General features: G+C 39.6%; 1 protein-coding gene across 1 annotated transcript in view; it reads right to left on the reverse strand.

Annotated features, from left to right (window-relative positions):
* ZNF283 (zinc finger protein 283) overlaps window positions 1-18,673 on the reverse strand; it is a 19,000-nt gene extending 327 nt beyond the window's left edge. Inside the window, 7 exon segments of the mRNA XM_021681317.2 lie at window position 1; window positions 3-322; window positions 324-964; window positions 8,789-8,915; window positions 10,712-10,799; window positions 18,322-18,375; window positions 18,657-18,673. The exon segment at window position 1 is cut by the window's left edge and continues 327 nt beyond it. Of these exon segments, the coding sequence (XP_021536992.2) occupies window position 1; window positions 3-322; window positions 324-964; window positions 8,789-8,915; window positions 10,712-10,799; window positions 18,322-18,375; window positions 18,657-18,673 (1,248 nt within the window).
* Between the last annotated feature and the right edge of the window lie 993 nt (window positions 18,674-19,666).

The following is a 19,666-nucleotide window of genomic DNA, read 5'->3' on the forward strand; positions in this document are numbered from 1 at the left end:
CTTTACATTCATAGGGTTTCTCACCAGTATGGATTCTCTCATGTTGAACAAGACTTGAGCCACAATTAAAGGTCTTCCCACATTCCTTACATTCATACGGTTTCTTGCCAGTATGAAATATCTGATGTCGAGTAAGTTGATAACCCCAACAAAAAGCCTTTCCACATACTTTACATTCATAAGGCTTCTTACCAGTATGGATTTTTTGATGTTGAGTAAGTTGATAGCCACGACTGAAGGCCTTCCCACATTCTTTACATTTATAAGGTTTCTCACCAGTATGAATTATCTCATGTTTAGCTAGGCTTGAGCCCCAAAAAAAAGGCCTTCCCACATTCCTTACATTCGTAAGATTTCACACCAATATGAATTTTCTGATGTTGAGTGAGGTGATAGCCACGACTGAAGGCCTTGCCACATTCTTTACATTCATAGGGTTTCTCACCAGTATGGATTCTTTCATGTTTAACAAGACTAGATCCCCAACTAAAGGTCTTCCCACATTCCTTACATCCGTAGGGTTTCTCACCAGTATGAAATCTCTGATGCACAGTGAGTCGATAGGCACTAAAAAAGTCCTTCCCACATTCTTTACATTCAAAGTGTTTTTCAGCTGTATGAGTTCGCTCATGTTGAACAAGTTTTGAGCCATGACTACACGCCTTCCCACATTCCTTACAAACATAGCGTTTCTCTCTATTATGAATTCTTTGATGTGCACTAAAAGATTTACTTTTTCTATAAGTGGGCATTTTTCCATAGCTAATTATCATTTGACTAAAGTATCCCTCTTGATGTCCCTGTGGTCCCTCAAATTTGCTTTTGCACTTAGAATTATTTTCGAAAATGGATGCCTCAAGGCCAAGAGTTTTACTTCTTTCCTTCATCTCCCATTGGGAAAAATTTATTTCAAAAATGTCTTTTTCTGAAATTGTATTTTTGGTCTCATATGTTGACTCCAAATCTGAAAGAAAACAAGAAAACCACAGATTTTATTTCCTTTCTCAGAAAACTTCACCAGGAAAAAAAAAAAAAAAACCCTCAACAGAGAAATACAAGACAAATTGGAAATAATACCCATAAGTGAATTGGGAGATTTATTAAGCTCACTGCTAAGCATCATGTCTCTACCCTATTGAACAACAATCTCAGCTTTGACTTTTCAGCTTTTATGATCTTAATGCTCTGATCTAACAGCTTTCTGGAGATTCCACAAAGATCACTTTAACAAGTTCCTTATCTCCCCATATGGATGACCCCTTAAACCAAATGTGCCCTTCCATCAATCAAGCCCTTATGTGCCCAAGTGTGGTTCAGCTGAACTTTTAATGACTGTGTAGGCTGGCATGAAGAACTGGAATCTAGAAAATCCCCAAACTCAAAAACAAAATCAAGCACACCTGAAACTAATACTGTAGGTCAACTATACTTAAAAAAACAAAACAAAACAAAACATCAAACTACATAATACTTCTTCACAGGAATTTTTCTGAGTGATTGGGTGCTGGGATAGAAAGCAGACAAAATTCTGCAAGCCAAGCAGTTAGTAAGTTCCAAGGCTCTACTGGAGATGAAACGTGCGAAACAAAACCAACTAAAACTATAATACAACCTCCACTTCGCTCAAATCCTGATACAATCAAAGAGATAAGCACATGGTTATGTGGGAAGTTTACAGCAAAGAAAGATTTTTACATCTAATTTGAAACCAGAAATAAACTGAAACTAAGAAAAGCTAAGACTCAGTCTCAGCTCAGCTCCATGCTTGGTGGCATCTGAGTTATCACCCCCTCACCCTAAATAACTGAGAAAGGAGCATATACTTTTATGGGCAGGGAACCATCTATTCTTTACTGTTCTTCAAAATGTCTGGCACACAATAAAAAATTATGAGGTAGGTGAGGAACAGGGAAAGTGCAACATATAATCACCCCCCTCAAAAAAACCACAAAAGAGACAAAGAATAGATGACACAGATATTAGAATCAATAGGCAAGGCCAATCAACTGTATTTTATAGATTCTGGAAGAAAAGATGGACAGTGAGCAGATGGGAAATTTCAGCAAAGAAAAGGAAACTCTAAAATTGTAAAACAGAAATTCTACAACTAAAAAACCCAAACAGAAGCACAAAGAGAAAAAAGAAGGGGGAAAAAAAAAGAACAGTGTCAGATCTGTGCAACAGTATCAAACAATCCAACTTCAGGCAAGAGCATTCTAGAAAGAGGACAAAACCAAGTAAGTACTTGAAAAGATTGTTGAAATGTTCTTGAAATGTATGAATAATCAACCTACTTTTAGCAAACTGCAAGCAGGATAAATACAAAGAAAAGCAACAATTGAGAACATAATCAAACAGTTGAAAACTGAAGATAAAGGAAAAATAGTAAAAGGAGGCAGGGAAGGGGGGACATTAAAGTTAGGGGAACAACTAAACATTATGGCTGACTTCACACCTGTAACAATGGAAGCTACCAAACAATGGAATGATATCTTTAATGGCTGAAGGAAGAAAGCTAGAAAATCTAGAGTTTTATATAAAGCAAAAAATTTCTTCAAAATGAGGGTGAGACATTTCCAGCCCTAGCTATGAAGAAAAATCAAACCACAAACAACCAAAAGCTATAAAATAGGACACTAGACACAGGGCTGAGAAACTTTTAGAGAAGATTATCAGGAGAACTTCATATTCACCCTTTATGCCTGGCTGCATCCTCCAAAACAAGGTACAGGAAAATGCTCTCCAAATAGAGAGCAGTGGTCTCACTGGGCAAAGGATCTGAGTTCAGGGCTGCTAAGGTAGCTGGAATTTGTAGTTCAAGGTTAAGTAAATAAAGGAGCCATGTAACAGAGTCCCAGAAATCTAGGCAGGGATTCCCTCCCTTGGATCTATAACCAAATATTAATTTATGTATTCATACAGTGACTCTCCACAAGGTAGTTGGAGTAACACAGCCTGAGTGGAAAAAGGCATTCATCTGAGGCCTCACAGAAACCATGTATTAAAAGACCCATCATCTGGAGCAATAGTTCTCAAACTTGTTGGTTTCAGAATCCCTTATATTCTTAAAAATTATTGATGAATTCTTTGCTTGCTCATGCATAAGTTTATTTCAAATACAAAACACATAAGGTTAGTATTTTTATCTAATGGTGATTTTATAACATTTTAGTTGATTTACTAAAGGGTAGAGAAGTACTGTGGATGTATTTGTGGGAAGTAATTTTAGTCATGGCCAGTTGGTCATAGCTAAACTACAGTAACTATTGTTTTACTTAACAATGTCTTATTGCTTTGTATATATTAACATTTGGGTATAAGGACTGTGTGTATATCCAAAAGGAAGCCAAGGTATTTAAACTGACCAATCTAATATTACAACTACTTTGAGATGGTCAAATGTAAACTAAAAGGAGTGCACTTTTGTGCAGTCTAACATCAATAAATAGTTCAGTAAACTTGAATTTAGCTCAACCAATCTGAAATGCCATGCAAGAACCTGTATTATAATTACTCGGTAAGTAAGGCTTAACAATGCTAGCAAATGAATATAGTTTTAACTTCTTTTTAAATGTTAAAAAATTATTGAGGACTCAAGAGATTTTCTGTGAGTTATAGTTTTTGATATTTACCATATTAGAAATTAAAACTGAGAAATTAAAGATATTTATTAATTCACTTGAAAATAGTAAATCATTGCCTGTTAACACAAATAACAAATTTGTGAAAATTATATTTCCCAAAATAACAAAAGATAAGTATTATTTTAATTTTTTGTGAATCTCTTTAATATATGGCTTAATAGAAGAGAAATGGATTCTCGTATCTACTTCTGTATTCACTCTGTGGCAATATGCTATTTTGATTGAAGTATATGAAGAAAATCTAGCCTCCCACATATGTAATTGTTATTTTTTTATATTATAAATATGATACTCTTTGATACCGTAGTAAAACTCAAGAAGGGATAGTCTCTTAAAGGTTAGCTGCAATGTGAAATATGCAACTATACCCATGAACTTTTCATATTAGGTTACCTTAAAATCCACTGCACTATGAATGATCTTTTATCCAGGCATTATTTTGTAATATCATGCACTGGTCATATGAAAAATAGTGGTTCACTGAGTTATGCAGATCTCTGAAATGTTGACATATTTCATTACACAATATATTAAAAATCGTATGTTAATATTACCATCTATCTCATCAAAAAAATGTTTATGTGTTGGGCAGTTGTAAAGCTCAAAATGGTAGCTGTTTCACACAATTCTAATTTTTACTTGAAAGTCTGAATTAATCATTGGCAACAAATACTGTTATTTGTCTTCAAAGGCGTGCTTATAAGAACATTTTTCCAACTACCTAAGTCTGAACAATAAAAGTTTGTCTGTTGGGCATTCTTTCAAGAACAAAGTGGTATTCTGGGGAAAGGACACCTAGTTTGACTCACAATTCAAACAACTGCAAAACTGGTTTTCCTCAAGGCAACCATCACACTTTGGTATACAACAGAAGAGCTTAATGAATGCTTCCCATTTCACCACAATGAATATTTTTAAAACGCATACTCAAGACAATAAAATGAAGCCCAGAGTAGGATACTGAAAGTCAACCAATATTGTTACCCTCTGTGAGGAGGGTGTCAGTGTAAAAGAGTTGTCCCATGTGCAAGAAGGTTAAAGACAAGTGTCTGTGACCTGGCATGGAGGTCACAGCCCAAGGAGGATGAGAAGGTCAATCACATGATCAGAGTGGTGGTACTGGTAATGGAAGATTGGCTACATACAAAGAGTTTGAGCAAATAACATATTAAGGAAAATGGAAGCCAAATTTTTCACTGTCAGAGAAGGGAGTTAGAAATATAGAAAGTAAGTTGGTAGGAATGCAAACTGGTGCAGCCACTCTGGAAAACAATATGGAGGTTCCTCAAAAAGTTAAAAATAGAACTACACTATGACCCACCAATTGCACTATTAGGTATTTATCCAAAGGATACAAACATAGTGATTTGAAGGGGCACATGCACCCCAATGTTTATAGTAGCAATGTCCATAATAACCAAAATATGGGAAGAGCCCAGTGTCCACTGACAGATGAATGGATAAAGAAGATGTGGTACACACACACACACACACACACACACACACACACACCCCGGAATATTACGCAGCCTACAAAAAGAATGAAATCTTGCCATTTCCAACGACATGGATGGAACTAGAGGATAATATGCTAAGTGAAATAGTCAGAAAAAGACAAGTACCACATGATTTCACTCATATGTGGAATTTAAGAAACAAAACAGATAAACATAGGGGAAGGGAAGGAAAAATAAAATAAGATAAAAACAGAGAGGGAGGCTAACCATAAGAGACGCTTAACTATAGGAAACAAACTGAAGGTTGCTGGAGGGGAGGTGGGTGTCATCTCATGGTTTTCAATACACAGATGTAAATGTGTGTGTGCACACGTATGTATGTATATAAGTACATTTCCTAGCTCTGACCACTCAGAGACTTGGGAGCAGCCATCTCCCAACAGCAATGAGCAACCCTAGTATGAAAATATTGGCTTCTAACTACCATTCTCGACTAAAAGAAACTAGGCCACCTTGAAGAAATGGTTGACTTTAGGACTGGAGCAGGGAAAGGACAAGATGAGCCAACATGCTGTTGTGTCAGAAAATAAGGAGATGCTCAATGAGTAACAGAGTTGTGCCAAAGGACACAGAAGCCTCAGGAGAGGGTTCCCATAGATCAAATCTGGGACAAGCTCAAATATTTTGAACTTCAAAATAAGTAAGAACAGCTTACAACCCACCAACTAAAGATCCAATATATGAATAAATTGAAAATTTGGAGAGATATATTTAATAGTTTCCAAGTTCCTCCTCAAAAAATACCCATTAAAGGAAAAATTATTAATTTTACAAGGAGGAGGGGCGCCTGGGTGGCTCAGTCGGTTAGGAGTCTGCCTTTGGCTTGGGTCATGATCCCAGGGTTCTGGGATTGGGCCCTGTGTCGGGGTCCCTGCTCAGTGGAGAGCCTGCTTCTCCCTCTCTCTCTGCCTGCTGCTCTGCCTACTTGTGCTCTCTCTCTCTCTCTCTCTGTCAAATAAATAAATAAATCTTTAAAAAAAAAATTTTTTTTTTACAAGGAGGAAGCCAGCAGATACTAACCTAATCAAGTGCTCAAAGTATCATCAGTAATGACAAAACATTTGCATTACCTGACAGAATGCAAGAACACAGCATCAATTCTGTGATATTACTGCCAAAGATGCATCAATCTAAGTCTAATCATGAAGAAAAGTGCAGACAAACTCAAATGAGGGACACTCTACAAAATAACTGGCCTATAATCTTCAAAAGCAGCTAGGAATGCAAGTCAAGGAAAGATGTATGAACTCTTTCATACTGAAAGGCTACATAACCCAAAACCCTAAAACAACAACAAAAAAACTGTATTATTGAGCCCTCACCTATCTCACCAACCTAATTTCTTTATGCTCCTTTACTAACTCTGCCCTGGCCTTCTTACAATTCCAACAGTTTCTTTACAACCACTGAGCCTTTGCATTTACTGTTCACCGTGACAGATATATTCCTCCCCCAAAGAGTCATAAAATTTGATCCCAGTTTTCATGTTTCTATTCAAGAAAGCTTTCCCTGACCATCTTATCTAAATAAGGCTTATCAATTTCTATCATTTTCTATTCTCTTATGCTCTTTACCTTCTTTAACCAATATGTTTCATTATATGACATTATTTATGTACTTATTTATTTACTTATTTTCAGTTTCTTTCTGACTACCTAAAACTGCATTTGAGAATGGGCAAGTTATCAATGCTGTGCATGACTGTATCAATAGTGCCCAATACAATGCCTGGCTAGAAGCAGGCAGTCAAAATATTTGCAGAACTTATGAATGAATACATTTATTCATTCATACACTTGCAGAAATGCAAAAGTGCTGGAAAGCAGCTGAATCCGACATAGAAGTAGAATGGCTGCACCAGAAACAAAAGAGAATGCCTTCCTTTCTGAAATGGGAGGGAAATACGAGAAGAAAATCAAAAAGTAAGAAATGAGATCAGATGAAAGTTTGTTTGGTAACCCAAAATGAGATCTCAGTTTCCTCCCTCCAGAGGCCTTGGTCCTTCGTAGGGAGTTTTCCAAACACCATCCCACCTGTTTCTCCTCCTCCTGTGTGACCTGTGAGGTTGGTTCCCTGCAATGATGGTTCCCTCCTGCCTTTGCCTTCCTGGGTTCCAACTTCTTGGCCCTCCCCTCATAACCATCCAGGACTCTTGTCCTTGCTCCCATAATGTCACATCCAACTGAGAAATGGAGTGTCTGCTTGCAAGAAAAGAAATGCTAAATGGTATAGACTTTTTTTTTTTTAAATGATGAGCTCAAAACATTTGGTTAAATTTGCAATAAAAAGTAAAAATAATATTGATAAAGACTTCACAGAAGGGAAGTATGATGGAAATGAAAAGCATGAGATCACATCAGTAGGAAAATGATCTTGTTCTATTCATTCAGGCGCCTTCTCTTTGGAGCAAATAGAAAACAGTGGTTGCGAACACAGACTCATGAGCCAGACCTCCTTACAGGCTCAATTGCAGCTACTTCTCCCAGTAGCTGTGTGACCCTGGGAAGTCACTTACACTGTATGTGTCTCTGTATTCTCATCTATAAAAAGGGTTTGACAAAAACATTACCTGCCTCATGGGGATGTTGTTAAAGTTAAATAAGCTAAAGTATTTGCTCTGCTTAAAACACAGCCTGGTTTATAGTAAGCACAGTGTTAAGTATTAGGATTAGTATTATTACTGTTGTTATTTTGCTAACAAAAAAGGAGTTTCATGAGACATTTTTAGTATTTAATTCAGTGTCGAATTTAACTTTGTAAAATGCAAAGTTCACAGATTGCAACTTCCAACCTCAAATATGTTGAAAAGTAATTTGTTCACTTAGTATAAAATGAATTCTGTTTATCCAATCCTCCTCTACATAAAATGGAGAGGCTCTTTGCAAAGTCACAGTACATCAAGACCCTGTTTCTAGCTGTACTCCCCGCATTTTGGTCAAAAAATAACAAAGAGCAGTGTTTCTTTAATGTGTATAACAATCACCTGGGGATCTTATGTAAATGCAGACTCTCTTCTGACGGTCTAGGGTAGGACCTAAAAAGCCCCAGAAGAAGCTGATGTTAAGTATGTAATACTCAACAATAAAAAAAGCTAAAACCCCACATAAACCACATGAAGGCTTCTAATCACTGAGAAAACAATCCACATTCCTCCTCCAAACCAACAAAACTGCCTATCACCTGGGCCTTATCTAGCTCCTTCACTAACTTCTTGGTATCATCTCCTTCACTAACTCTGCTCTGGCCTTCCTACTGTTTCTCAAAACAACCACACTTTGAGTAGCAAGGTCACAGATCATCTCTAGATATGCTAAAGTTAAACATTGTATGAAACCTGGTTTCTTTGTCAATGGTTATGAATTAAATGCTCCTCTGCAAATGCAAATCCAGCTCCTTAGTTATTAAAGAAGAGAGGCCACTGCAGGAAAAGCCACAGGAAGGTGTGAAGGTATGGGAAGAGGAAGGAGCTTGATGAACCCATTTCTAATCCAACAAATATCAAAACATCCCTTTGAGCACAGGGAGAAGAGATTCACCTGGTTTCTTCAAAGACAGCCCTATCATTCCCATAGCAAAAGCCGATGGTGCAGAGACAGACTCTAAAATATTTCAGGCAGATGACCTTACCCAATGAGACCAAGTTACTATAGTTCTCCAACATCACATCCATGTACAAGTCTCTCTGAGCAGGGTCCAGGCACTCCCACTCCTCCTGAGAGAAGTCGATGGCCACATCCCTGAAAGTCACCAAGCCCTAAAACCAAAAACCCATACGTTACTTGTGAAATTCAAGAAATTTCAGGATTTAAGAAAATATTTCCAAGAGGAGAAAAAAAGGATTGTGAAGGATAAACTGCAAGAAGAGGAAAATATAACAATCAAGTAGGCTGGAAGCCTGTGGTATGTACAGGTAGGGAAAAGTAAAGAAATTCGTATGGCTAAAGCAGAGTGTCTACGTGTTCTAGAAGAATCTTGTTACAACAGAAAAAAACTTCTAGGATATTGGGAAATAACTAGACCTGTCTGGTAATCTATAAAATAATCCCAGTTTCTCTTCTATTAAATACAAATAGTGGGGGTGGGGGAAGGCTGTTGATGAGTGTGTATACATACACACAACTTGCTATGTGCCTGCCTCATAAATTCTTCATTAACGTGACCTGCTGCACCAACTTTCAAGGAATACAAAAAAACAATAAAACTTTTTTCCCCCAAATGCACTATAAAATCTCTATTTGAGAAAAATGATTTCCATTAAATTAAGGATTACTGTTAAGCCTCAAGTAAATCACTCTGTTAGATTCCATCATAAGTCTTTTCTCTTATAATGATGAATACATAAGAAGTTTTTATTAGCTGCAATTCAGGTCATCATATAGATACATGAGATTAATATCTCTACTGTATTTATACAGTGAGGTTGGACAAAAATTCTATTTTCTTCATTCTAGGAATCTATTATCATCCAGCATTTAGAAATCCAGATCACCTTCTTACTTGTTACCATCAACCACCCCTCACCTAACACTTTTCCTCATTCCTGAGTTGGAGGCCATTGAAAAGGGCACAACGTATATGACACAGATATCACCCAGTATCTGCGCATCCTAGTCATTAACCAAATGAACTTAACACTGGTATTCATCGATTAGGGAACCACTTTCCCTGGAAAGACCCACTCACAAGGCCCCTCATCCTAAAAGCCTTGCAAAGCCTCACAGAAACTGAGGCTGGGACCAAGAAAAGCCAAATTCCATCTTCTCTCTCTGGGAAACTCGGGTCTGTGAAGAAGTTCCAAGTTTGACTGTGTGGTCAAATGAGACCCTCATCACTGAACCATCACCTCACAGACCCGACACAAGAATAAGAAATTCTGATAAGGAAACTCGTACAGCCCTAGTGGAAAAAAGACAGAGGTGATAACAAAGGGGACTACCCAAGACAGCCTGCTGTGGATATGTCCTAAGTAAACACCAAAGCTCTTCAAGAGAAGGCACAAGCAACTGAAAGCGTTCTCTTGGATGACCACCCAGCTGTCTAAGGGCATTGTATCCTGACTGGTTCTTTCCTAGATGCCTGCCAATCAGCACCTTAACCTGAAAAAGGAGTAACTGTTGTTTTCAAAATGTTTATAGTCTTTCATTCTCTCTTTTCTCCTTCCCTTATAGAAATCTTGTTTGTGCCTTGATAGATGAAATCAATCTACTCTTGGTTTTCCTTGTATAGAAGTGAAAATGTGCTAACTGTTAATTATATTTCTTTGAGTTATTCTTTGACAGGAGCTAAAGTATTTCCCTCAAAAGACTCCTATCCCTTCACTGCTTTTGACAGAAGTCTGAGCACACAGATGTTGGATAATGTGTTCAATGATATGGAAAGGCACATGGGAAGGACACTGGGCTATTTGGCACTATCCTTTACTGGAATAGGAACTGAGAAGCAAGTTCAGGACTGGGGTTCTGTTATGCAGAAAGCTTTAGGACAATTAAGGAGAAGATTCATATGACCTAAAAATCACAGTATTTCAAGGACAGAGAAATAACAACTTACATCAGTCATGGTTCTAGAACTGCAAGAACTAATTAATAATCCATGGGGTTCCTCAATTGGTGAAGCACAGAATCCAGAAAAGCCAGAGCTGGGGAAGGAAAAAAAAAGCTTTAGACCAGGTGTGCTTAAGTGATCCCATCTTGACTTAAGCTAATATAAACTTTTATCTCTTCCATTCCTGCTTCTACTCCACACCCCCACAACCATCTGTGGAATCTAAACTCTCACCTAAAACCCAAACGTCCTTCAGTAGGAAGGTTTCTGGCAATGCCTGATTCTAGGGATGCTGATATGGGCCACAGGTTGGACTACTGAGTGCTGCCCAGATCGGATCCTCCTCCCACCAGCACCACTTCTCAGGGCTGAGAAAGAGGCACATGGTCCGAGCCAGAACACCCTTCACAGGCCTGGGGCTGAAGAAAGTTGGTCAAGACACAGTAGTGGACAGGATGTACAATTGCCTGAGCCCCAAAAGCTGACCTCTTAATGCATTCAGAACATCCATGCAATGAAATGCTATAAAACTATGCTAAGTTGGGGAAAATAATCAAGATATATTGTCAATAGAATATATAGCTTACTACATCAAAAACTAATGATGTATTATATGTTGGCTAATTGAACATAATAAAAAAAGGAAAAAATATAGCTTTCAGAATGTATAGTATGATTATATTTATAAAGTATATGTGTATATCAATATAGAAAAGATTGACAATCAGATGTCGATAGATGAAAAAAGTGTTTAGGAGTTATACGTGTATATACAATAAAGTTTTTATTGTGGTAATAATGTTCTTTTTGTTTAAGTATCTGTAGAGTTGTTGTAACCAGGGCCATGCATTATACTAACTACATAATTTCTATATACACTCATGTCCTGCCTAGAAAAAAATGGCTAAAATTCCCCAAGAAATGTCATGGATATATTGATGAGATCGCAAGCCTGTTTCTTTTCACGTCTTCTGACACATGGGTTTATTTTGTATCTGACCTATCTTTTTAGACATGTTACTCTCCCGATAACTGCTGAATCACCTGATCCTGTTAGTCTCACTTAGCAACAAACATTAGTAGGATAAAACCTGTAAGGTATAAAACTCAGGACAAATTCCATTTACCTCCAAAAAGCTGGTCATGACCCAACAGTATTTCCTATAATTACCTTCCTATGAGTTCTTAAGACAGGTTGCCTGAATTGCTTATTGGCCTTTGTTGCTGGCAGCCTAGTTATTCCTATGTAGATTTGGTCTTCCTTGTCTTAAAGGTAACAACCATGTCTTTCAGTTATTGTATTACCTCCCAAGTACTATCTCAGGCTCTTAAAATTGGGGCAAATTTTTACCCAAAATTCCCTTACGGAACGGTATCCTTAAACAGTTAAAGAAGTATAGATGGGGCGCCTGAGTGGCTCAGTTGGTTGGGCGACTGCCTTCGGCTCAGGTCATGATCCTGGAGTCCCTGGATCGAGTCCCGCATCGGGCTCCCTGCTTGGCGGGGAGTCTGCTTCGTCCTCTGACCCTATCCCCTCTCATGTGTTCTCTCTCTCTCATTCTCTCTGTCTCAAATAAATAAATAAAATCTTTAAAAAAAAAAAAAAAAGAAGTATAGATGTATATACATGAATATTCACCCAGGGGCAGCTGAGTGGCACAGTCGGTTAACTGTCCGACTCTTGGTTTCGGCTCAGGTCATGATCTCATGGTCATGGGGCTGAGCTCCACCTCGGGCTCCACACTCAGCACAGTGTGGAGATTCTCTCTCCCTCTCCTTCTGCCCTCCCACTTATGCTCTCTCTCTAAAATAAATAAATCTTTAAAAAAAAGAATATTTTGTGCCAGTACCATGCTGTCTTGGTGATCACAGCTTTGTAATATAGCTTGAAATTGGGCAACGTGATGCCCCCAGCTTTGTTTTTCTTTTTCAACATTTCCTTGGCGATTCAGGGTCTTTTCTGATTCCATACAAATTTCAGGACATATAGACCAATGGAACAGAATAGAGAACCCAGATATGGACCCTCAACTCTATGGCCAAATAATCTTCAACAAAGCAGGAAAAAACATGCAATGGAAAAAAGACAGCCTCTTCAATAAATGGTGCTGGGAAAATTGGACAGCCACCTGCAGAAGATTGAAACTCGACCATTCTCTAACACCATACACAAAGATAAACTCAAAACGGATGAAAGACCTTAATGTGAGACAGGAATCCATCAAAATCCTAGAGGAGAACATAGGCAGTAACCTCTTTGACATTGCCCACAGCAACTTCTTTCAAGATACATCTCCAAAAGCTAGTGAAACAAAAGCAAAAATGAACTTTTGGGACTTCATCAAGATAAAAATCTTCTGCACAGCAAAGGAAACAGTCAACAAAACAAAGAGGCAACCCACAGAATGGGAGAAGATATTTGCAAATGACACTACAGATAAAGGGCTGGTATCCAAGATCTATAAAGAACTTCTCAAACTCAACACCCAAAAAACAAATAATCAAGTCAAAAAGTGGGCAGAAGATATAAAAGACACTTCTCTGAAGAAGACATACAAATGGCTAACAGACACATGAAAAAATGTTCATCATTAGCCATCAGGGAAATTCAAATCAAAACCACATTGAGATACCACCTTACACCAGTCAGAATGGCAAAAATGGACAGGGAAAGAAACAACAAATGTTGGAGAGGTTGTGGAGAAAGGGGAACCCTCTTACACTGTTGGTGGGAATGCAAGTTGGTACAGCCACTTTGGAAAACAGTGTGGAGGTTCCTCAAAAATTTAAAAATAGAGCTACCCTATGACCCAGCAATTGCACTACTGGGTATTTACCCCAAAGACACAGATGTAGTGAAAAGAAGGGCCATATGCACCCCAATGTTCATAGCAGCAATGTCCGCAATAGCCAAACTGTGGAAAGAGCCGAGATGCCCTTCAACAGATGAATGGATAAAGAAGGTGTGGTCCATATATACAATGGAATATTACTCAGCCATCAGAAAGGATGAATACCCAAATTTTATATCAACATGGATGGGACTGGAGGAGATCATGCTAAGTGAAATAACTCAAGCAGAGAAAGTCAATTATCATACAGTTTCACTTATTTGTGGAACATAAGGAATAACATGGAGGACATTAGGAGAAGGAAGGGAAAAATGAAGGGGGTGTAAATCAGAGGGAAAGATGAACCATGAGAGACTATGGACTCTGAGAAACAAACAGGGTTTTAGAGGGGAGGGGGGTGGGGGGGTTGGTTAGCCCAGTGATGGGTATTAAGGAGGGCACATACTGCATGGAGCACTGGATGTTATACAAAAACAATGGATCGTGGATCACCACATCAATAACTAATCACGTATGGTGACTAACATAACATAATAAAATTTAAAAAAAAAAAGAATATTCAACCAAAAATCATTTATGATAACAGAATCAGAAACTACCTAAGAGTAAGCAAATGGTTTGCTAGATTGTGGCCTGCTATGTCCTCATTAGTTTGATGGTATTAGACCATAGACACACATAATCAATTCCTTAGGGAGGCAGGCAGGTTTGTAAAGTATACACAATGTGGGAAGTGTATCTGAAATTAAGATAAAAACTCTGGTGTTGGACTTTCAAGATGTGAAAGTGGGCTTGACAGTGACCAATTTCTCAACACTTCTATTTCCTTGCCAATAAAAGACGAATAGGGGGGTGCCTGGGTGGCTCAGTTAAGGGTCTGCCTTCGGCTCAGGTCATGATCCCAGGGTCCTGGGATCTAGCCCCGCATGGGGCTCCTTGCTCGGCGGGGAGCCTGCTTCTCCCTCTCCCTCTGACTACTGCTCTGCCTACTTGTGCTCTCTCTCTCTGTTAAATAAATAAATAAAAATCTTTAAAAAAAAAAAAGACTAATAGGAACATTGTCTACCACAGAGGGCTGCACTGACGATTATGTAAGAAAATCCACAAAAAATACTGGTGTACAATAGGGGCGCCTGGCTGGCTCCTTCACAGGAGCATGTGGCTTTCGATCTCAGGGTTATGAGTTTGAGCCCCACGTTGGGTGCAGAGATTACTTAAAACAACAACAACAACAAAAATAACAACAACAGGTGTCCAACAATTAGCCGTTATTAAAGATGCAAAAGATTATTGCCCCTTATTCTAAAGAAAGTTAATGCCCCTTTCCATTTTTTCATAATAAAATCTGTACTTTTCAGGCCTATTTTCTTACAAAGTTAACTAAAGTTTCACAGCCCAGCCTTGAGCTTGCTCTTCTTCCTAAATAACAACATAAGCAAAACAGGGTCTCAGAAAGACATACAGGAGATATCCCCTCCTCCCAGAAGCGGCAAACAGAGAAGGACTCAGCATTATAAAGCTGGCTCAGAAAATATTACCCAATTAGATGTCAAGAGAACATTAACCAGAGATGCGATCTTGTTCTGTGCAAATTGGTGGTTTATTTGAATATTGATCACTACAACCTTCTTATTCTACCTTCTGGAATTAGTATCTGTCTTTGGAAATATTATTTATAAAATAGATTTTCTTTTTTTTTTAAACACCTTTTTTTGAAAAGATTTTTATTTATTTATTTGATAGAGAGAGAGAGAAAAAAAGTAGTAGAGGGAGAGGGAGAAGCAGGCTCCCTGCTGAGCAGGGAGCCTAATGCGGGACTCGATCCCAGGACCCAGGGATCACGACCTGAGCTGAAGGCAGACGCTTAACCCAATGAGCCACCCAGGCACCCCTATAAAATAGATTTTAATAAGACAGAACATATACACTGGAAAATTATCACTACTTTCTATGGAAGGAACCTTTAAAATAATCTAATTCTGAAAGTCTGACTTTGTCACCCTTATAATTAATTTTTAAATGGTGTTTCTATATGCCTAAAAGTTGTTAATACTTCAGGTTTTTAAATAAGAAATCACTGACACTTCCCTCTTCTTTTTACATATTCAAGATTAAAATAAAACCCACATCTGGGTTGGATTTCTTCTTCTTCAAAATAAGAGCTAGAGAGTCTTCAACTCAACTGTATCACCAATTACTGTTATCTTATTCTGCAGAAACAAAACCAGACACATAGGCTCACACACAAAAAATGTAAACTGAAATACACCAAAGTATTAAGAATGATTAACTTTGGCGCGCCTGGGTGGCTCAGTTGGTTAAGCGACTGCCTTCGGCTCAGGTCATGATCCTGGAGTCCCGGGATCGAGTCCCACATCGGGCTCCCTGCTCAGCAGGGAGTCTGCTTCTCCCTCTGACCCTCCTCCCTCTCATGCTCTCTGTCTCTCATTCTCTCTCTCTCAAATAAATAAATAAAATCTTTAAAAAAAAAAAAAATGATTAACTTTAGAGGATGTAATTTTAACTTCCTTCTCTATATGTTTCCTGGATTGTTGAATTTTTTGCAACAAACCTATATTAATTTCATAATCAGAAATACAAAGATATTTCCAAATGTAAAAAATTGAATGATAGGGAAGGGGCATCTTTTAGCCATTAAGAAAATTGAAAAAACAGACCCAACACTGAAAATCAGTGTGCCAGAAACAAAGTACACCTACTAGCTGTTGAACATCTGTACCTGTAGCTCACCACTACACTGAGACACCTTCACTGTCAAGATTCCCTTGTAATGGGCACCTGGGTGGCTCAGTCAGTTAAGTATCTGCCTTTGGGATCATGTCCTGCATCGGGCTCCCTGCTCAGGGGGGAGTCTGCTTCTCCCTCTGCCTCTCCCCTCAGCTTAAGCTCGTCCCCCCACTCTATCTGTCTCACAAAAATAAATAAATGAAATCTTAAAAAAAAAAAAAAGAAGGGGCGCCTGGGTGGCTCAGCTGTTGGGCGTCTGCCTTCGGCTCAGGTCATGATCCCAGGGTCCTGGGATCGAGCCCCACATCGGGCTCGCTGCTTGGCGGGAAGCCTGCTTCTCCCTCTCCCACTCCCCCTGCTTGTGCTCCCTCTCTCGCTGTCTCTCTCTCTCTGTCAAATAAATAAATAAAAATCTTAAAAAAAAAAAATCTCCCCACAATGAACACCAATTATGTAAGTCACCTTCAAAGTCGGAAGAAGGAAATATATGCACATAAACAGAACAATATCTGGTACAGAACAGATGCTCAACAAGTGTGGCTACACCTCTCCACTTCTTCACTGAAGAGTCAATTAAAAAACATTTTGGATACAATTCCTGAAAAATGTCTTTCAAAACTTTCTTTCACTGAACGGGATTCTTATATAACTCATCATAATCTTGGGGACTTTTGTTCATTACTACAAGTACTACTTAATATTTTATTATTTACATTTTTCCTTCTTTTGATTCTTTATAGGCATAATTTTTATTAGGTGCACATTATTCCATTACAGGATATACTGCAATTTACTTAACTGTTTCCATATCACTGGACCCTAATTTTGTAAAAGTTCCTTCCCAGCTATTAAATCTTAATTCCAGACCAATGAAGCTAGACCTTTTCTGGGTCATGTACACTTGACAATCTAATGAAATTATAGACATTTTGCCCACTTAAAAAAATAAATTTACAAATATTTACAAAAATTCTGCCTCAATTTCAAGGGGTTTGCAATCACCTGGCAGCTCATAAATGGAACAAGACCTCAGGTTAAGATTTCCTGTACTAGACCATTTGAGCATCTGGTCACTTTTTTAAACTTGAAAGCACCCATCACAATCGTCTTCATATTTCTCTCAAATTTCAATCAAAAAAAGTTGATGTGAAATGATCCAGAATCACCATGTAACAGCAAATCTTAATATTCACTAAGCCTGTATCATGGGGCAGGCCCTGTTCTAAGGAGCTTTACACACATTGACTCATTTTATATCGTTATAAGCCCCACGAGGTAGGCATTATTTTGCCTTAATTTTGTAGATGTGACACAGAGAGCCTGAGTCACCTAAGCTCACAGAGCTAGTAACAGGTAGAGCCAGGATTTGAATACAGATGCTCTAGGTCCAGAGCCTTACTCTTAACCATAACACAGTACCGCTTCTACAACACTCACAAAGTGGGACCTGAAATAACTCATGTTAGCAATGTTACAGATTTCTACCTAAAGATTATCTGAAAGTTTCTGTCCTTGGTGGTGCAAACTGCAAACCCCTATGCTCAAAGACCAACCACATTCTCACACCCTAAAAGCCTCACAACACTGTCATTTATGAACTGAAACAATCCTTCTACCGTGCCTTGATTTAAAAATTGTGACTGTGGAGAAGACAGAAAATAGTTTGCACATGATACCACCTAAATACCAACCTCCTCAAGTAATCATAGCCTAAAATAAAACTCTAACACTAATCTCTAGGAGGTGTATTTCTACACCATCGGCATACTCAGAAAAGGAGAATGCACCGAAGGATTTGAATAATTTGCCATTTGAACAGCTAGCTACTGATTGAGAATAGGGGCAATAGAGGGTCACTAAGAAGAGAGATACATGAGTAGGGTGGGTCATTCACCAGAAGGAAAACCCAGGATAGACACTACCAGTGATATTGCAGGCCAAGGAAAGCAAATATTCCCATGATCTAAAAACAAAAGTAATTGTGTGGGGAAAAAAAAGAAAGAAACACACACTCACCTGAACCTTGATTTCAAAATATGCAACAGTTCTTTCCTCCTCCTCAGGGTGCCTCTTAAAAACCCGGCAGCAGTAGGGGGAAAAAAAAGAATCATGAGACACCAACATTTCTTGGAGCACAGACCTAACTTAAAAACAAAACAAAACAAAAACCAAAACGCCGTCTAGAGTAATATCTGCCTTCATCCACAAAACCAAATGGAATTGAAAGGAAGGCTGGACTCTATCTCTGAGCTGACAGCAATTGTTGGGGACAGAGGTCTGGTTGCAGCGGCCCTGCAACAGGTAGCTGGCTCCCAAGGAGTTCCCAGACGCGCCCCTTCTAGGGATCTCACCTCTGGGACCTCCCCATCACGTCTTCCTAGGAGCAAGTCATGAGCACACTTCCGGATGTACAATGCTCCTCCCAAGACTGGACCTATGCCTTCTTAGCGTAGGACTCCTTCTCTTGCGGTCACTTAACTTTGGCAAGCCCAAAGAAAGTCTAGAGGGAACTTGGAGCACAAACGGCCAAAGCAAAACCACAAGGCCACGCACCTCATCACCCCATCACACATTCCCAATCGCAAACACCATTACGGAGACACACCCCGGCCCGGCCACGCCGGCTGTCACACACCATCCTTCTCAACCGCTCGCGCGCACACAGGCTGGAGGCTCCGAACGCGACATGCCCTGTCCGCGACCCGGGCCTCCTCAACTCGGGCGCTGCCCGGAGTCACCCCCACCCTCGCTGCCGGTTCTGACCCGGCGCTGATTACTTCCCCCGACGCGAGCACCTCAACTCGCCGAGTCCAAAAACCTTCAGGACACCGGAAACGGACCCACAGGTTTATGGGAAGTAAGAGCCGGAACGTCCTGGGAGACTGGGAATCTGGCCATCCAAAGAGGTCTCCGCGGGCAAACTCGCCCCGCCCGAAAAAGACCTGTGCCCGGGGACTTCTGGGAAATGTAGTCCGCGGCGGGCAAATCCCCGGAAACTGGGACCCTGGACCCTTAGGCTGCTCCCAGCATGCAACTCGGCTACGCGTAGCAAAGGCGCTTTTTCCAAAGTCAACCCGGAGTTCGTTCTAGTCTTTGCTGCAGGGAGTAGGTCTCGGCTCGGCGAACCTCGCAGCTCAATTGTCTTTTATGTTGTTGTCAAACAACATCTTTGATGAATGGTTGTGGTCTTTGATGAATGGTTCTCAAGGAAGGCTGAGGAACGCATTCTGGACTCCAGAGGAGGTGGAGACGGGAAGGGGGCGGAGGGCGGCGGGGGGGACGGGGGCGGTGACCAGGGACTTAGGCTTCAGTGAGCGGGAACATCTCAATTGAGGTCCGTGGAAATGAGCTAGGCCGCGAG

This window comes from Neomonachus schauinslandi, chromosome 16 (assembly GCF_002201575.2).
Source record: "Neomonachus schauinslandi chromosome 16, ASM220157v2, whole genome shotgun sequence".
In the NCBI taxonomy this organism is placed as follows: Eukaryota; Metazoa; Chordata; class Mammalia; order Carnivora; family Phocidae; genus Neomonachus; species Neomonachus schauinslandi.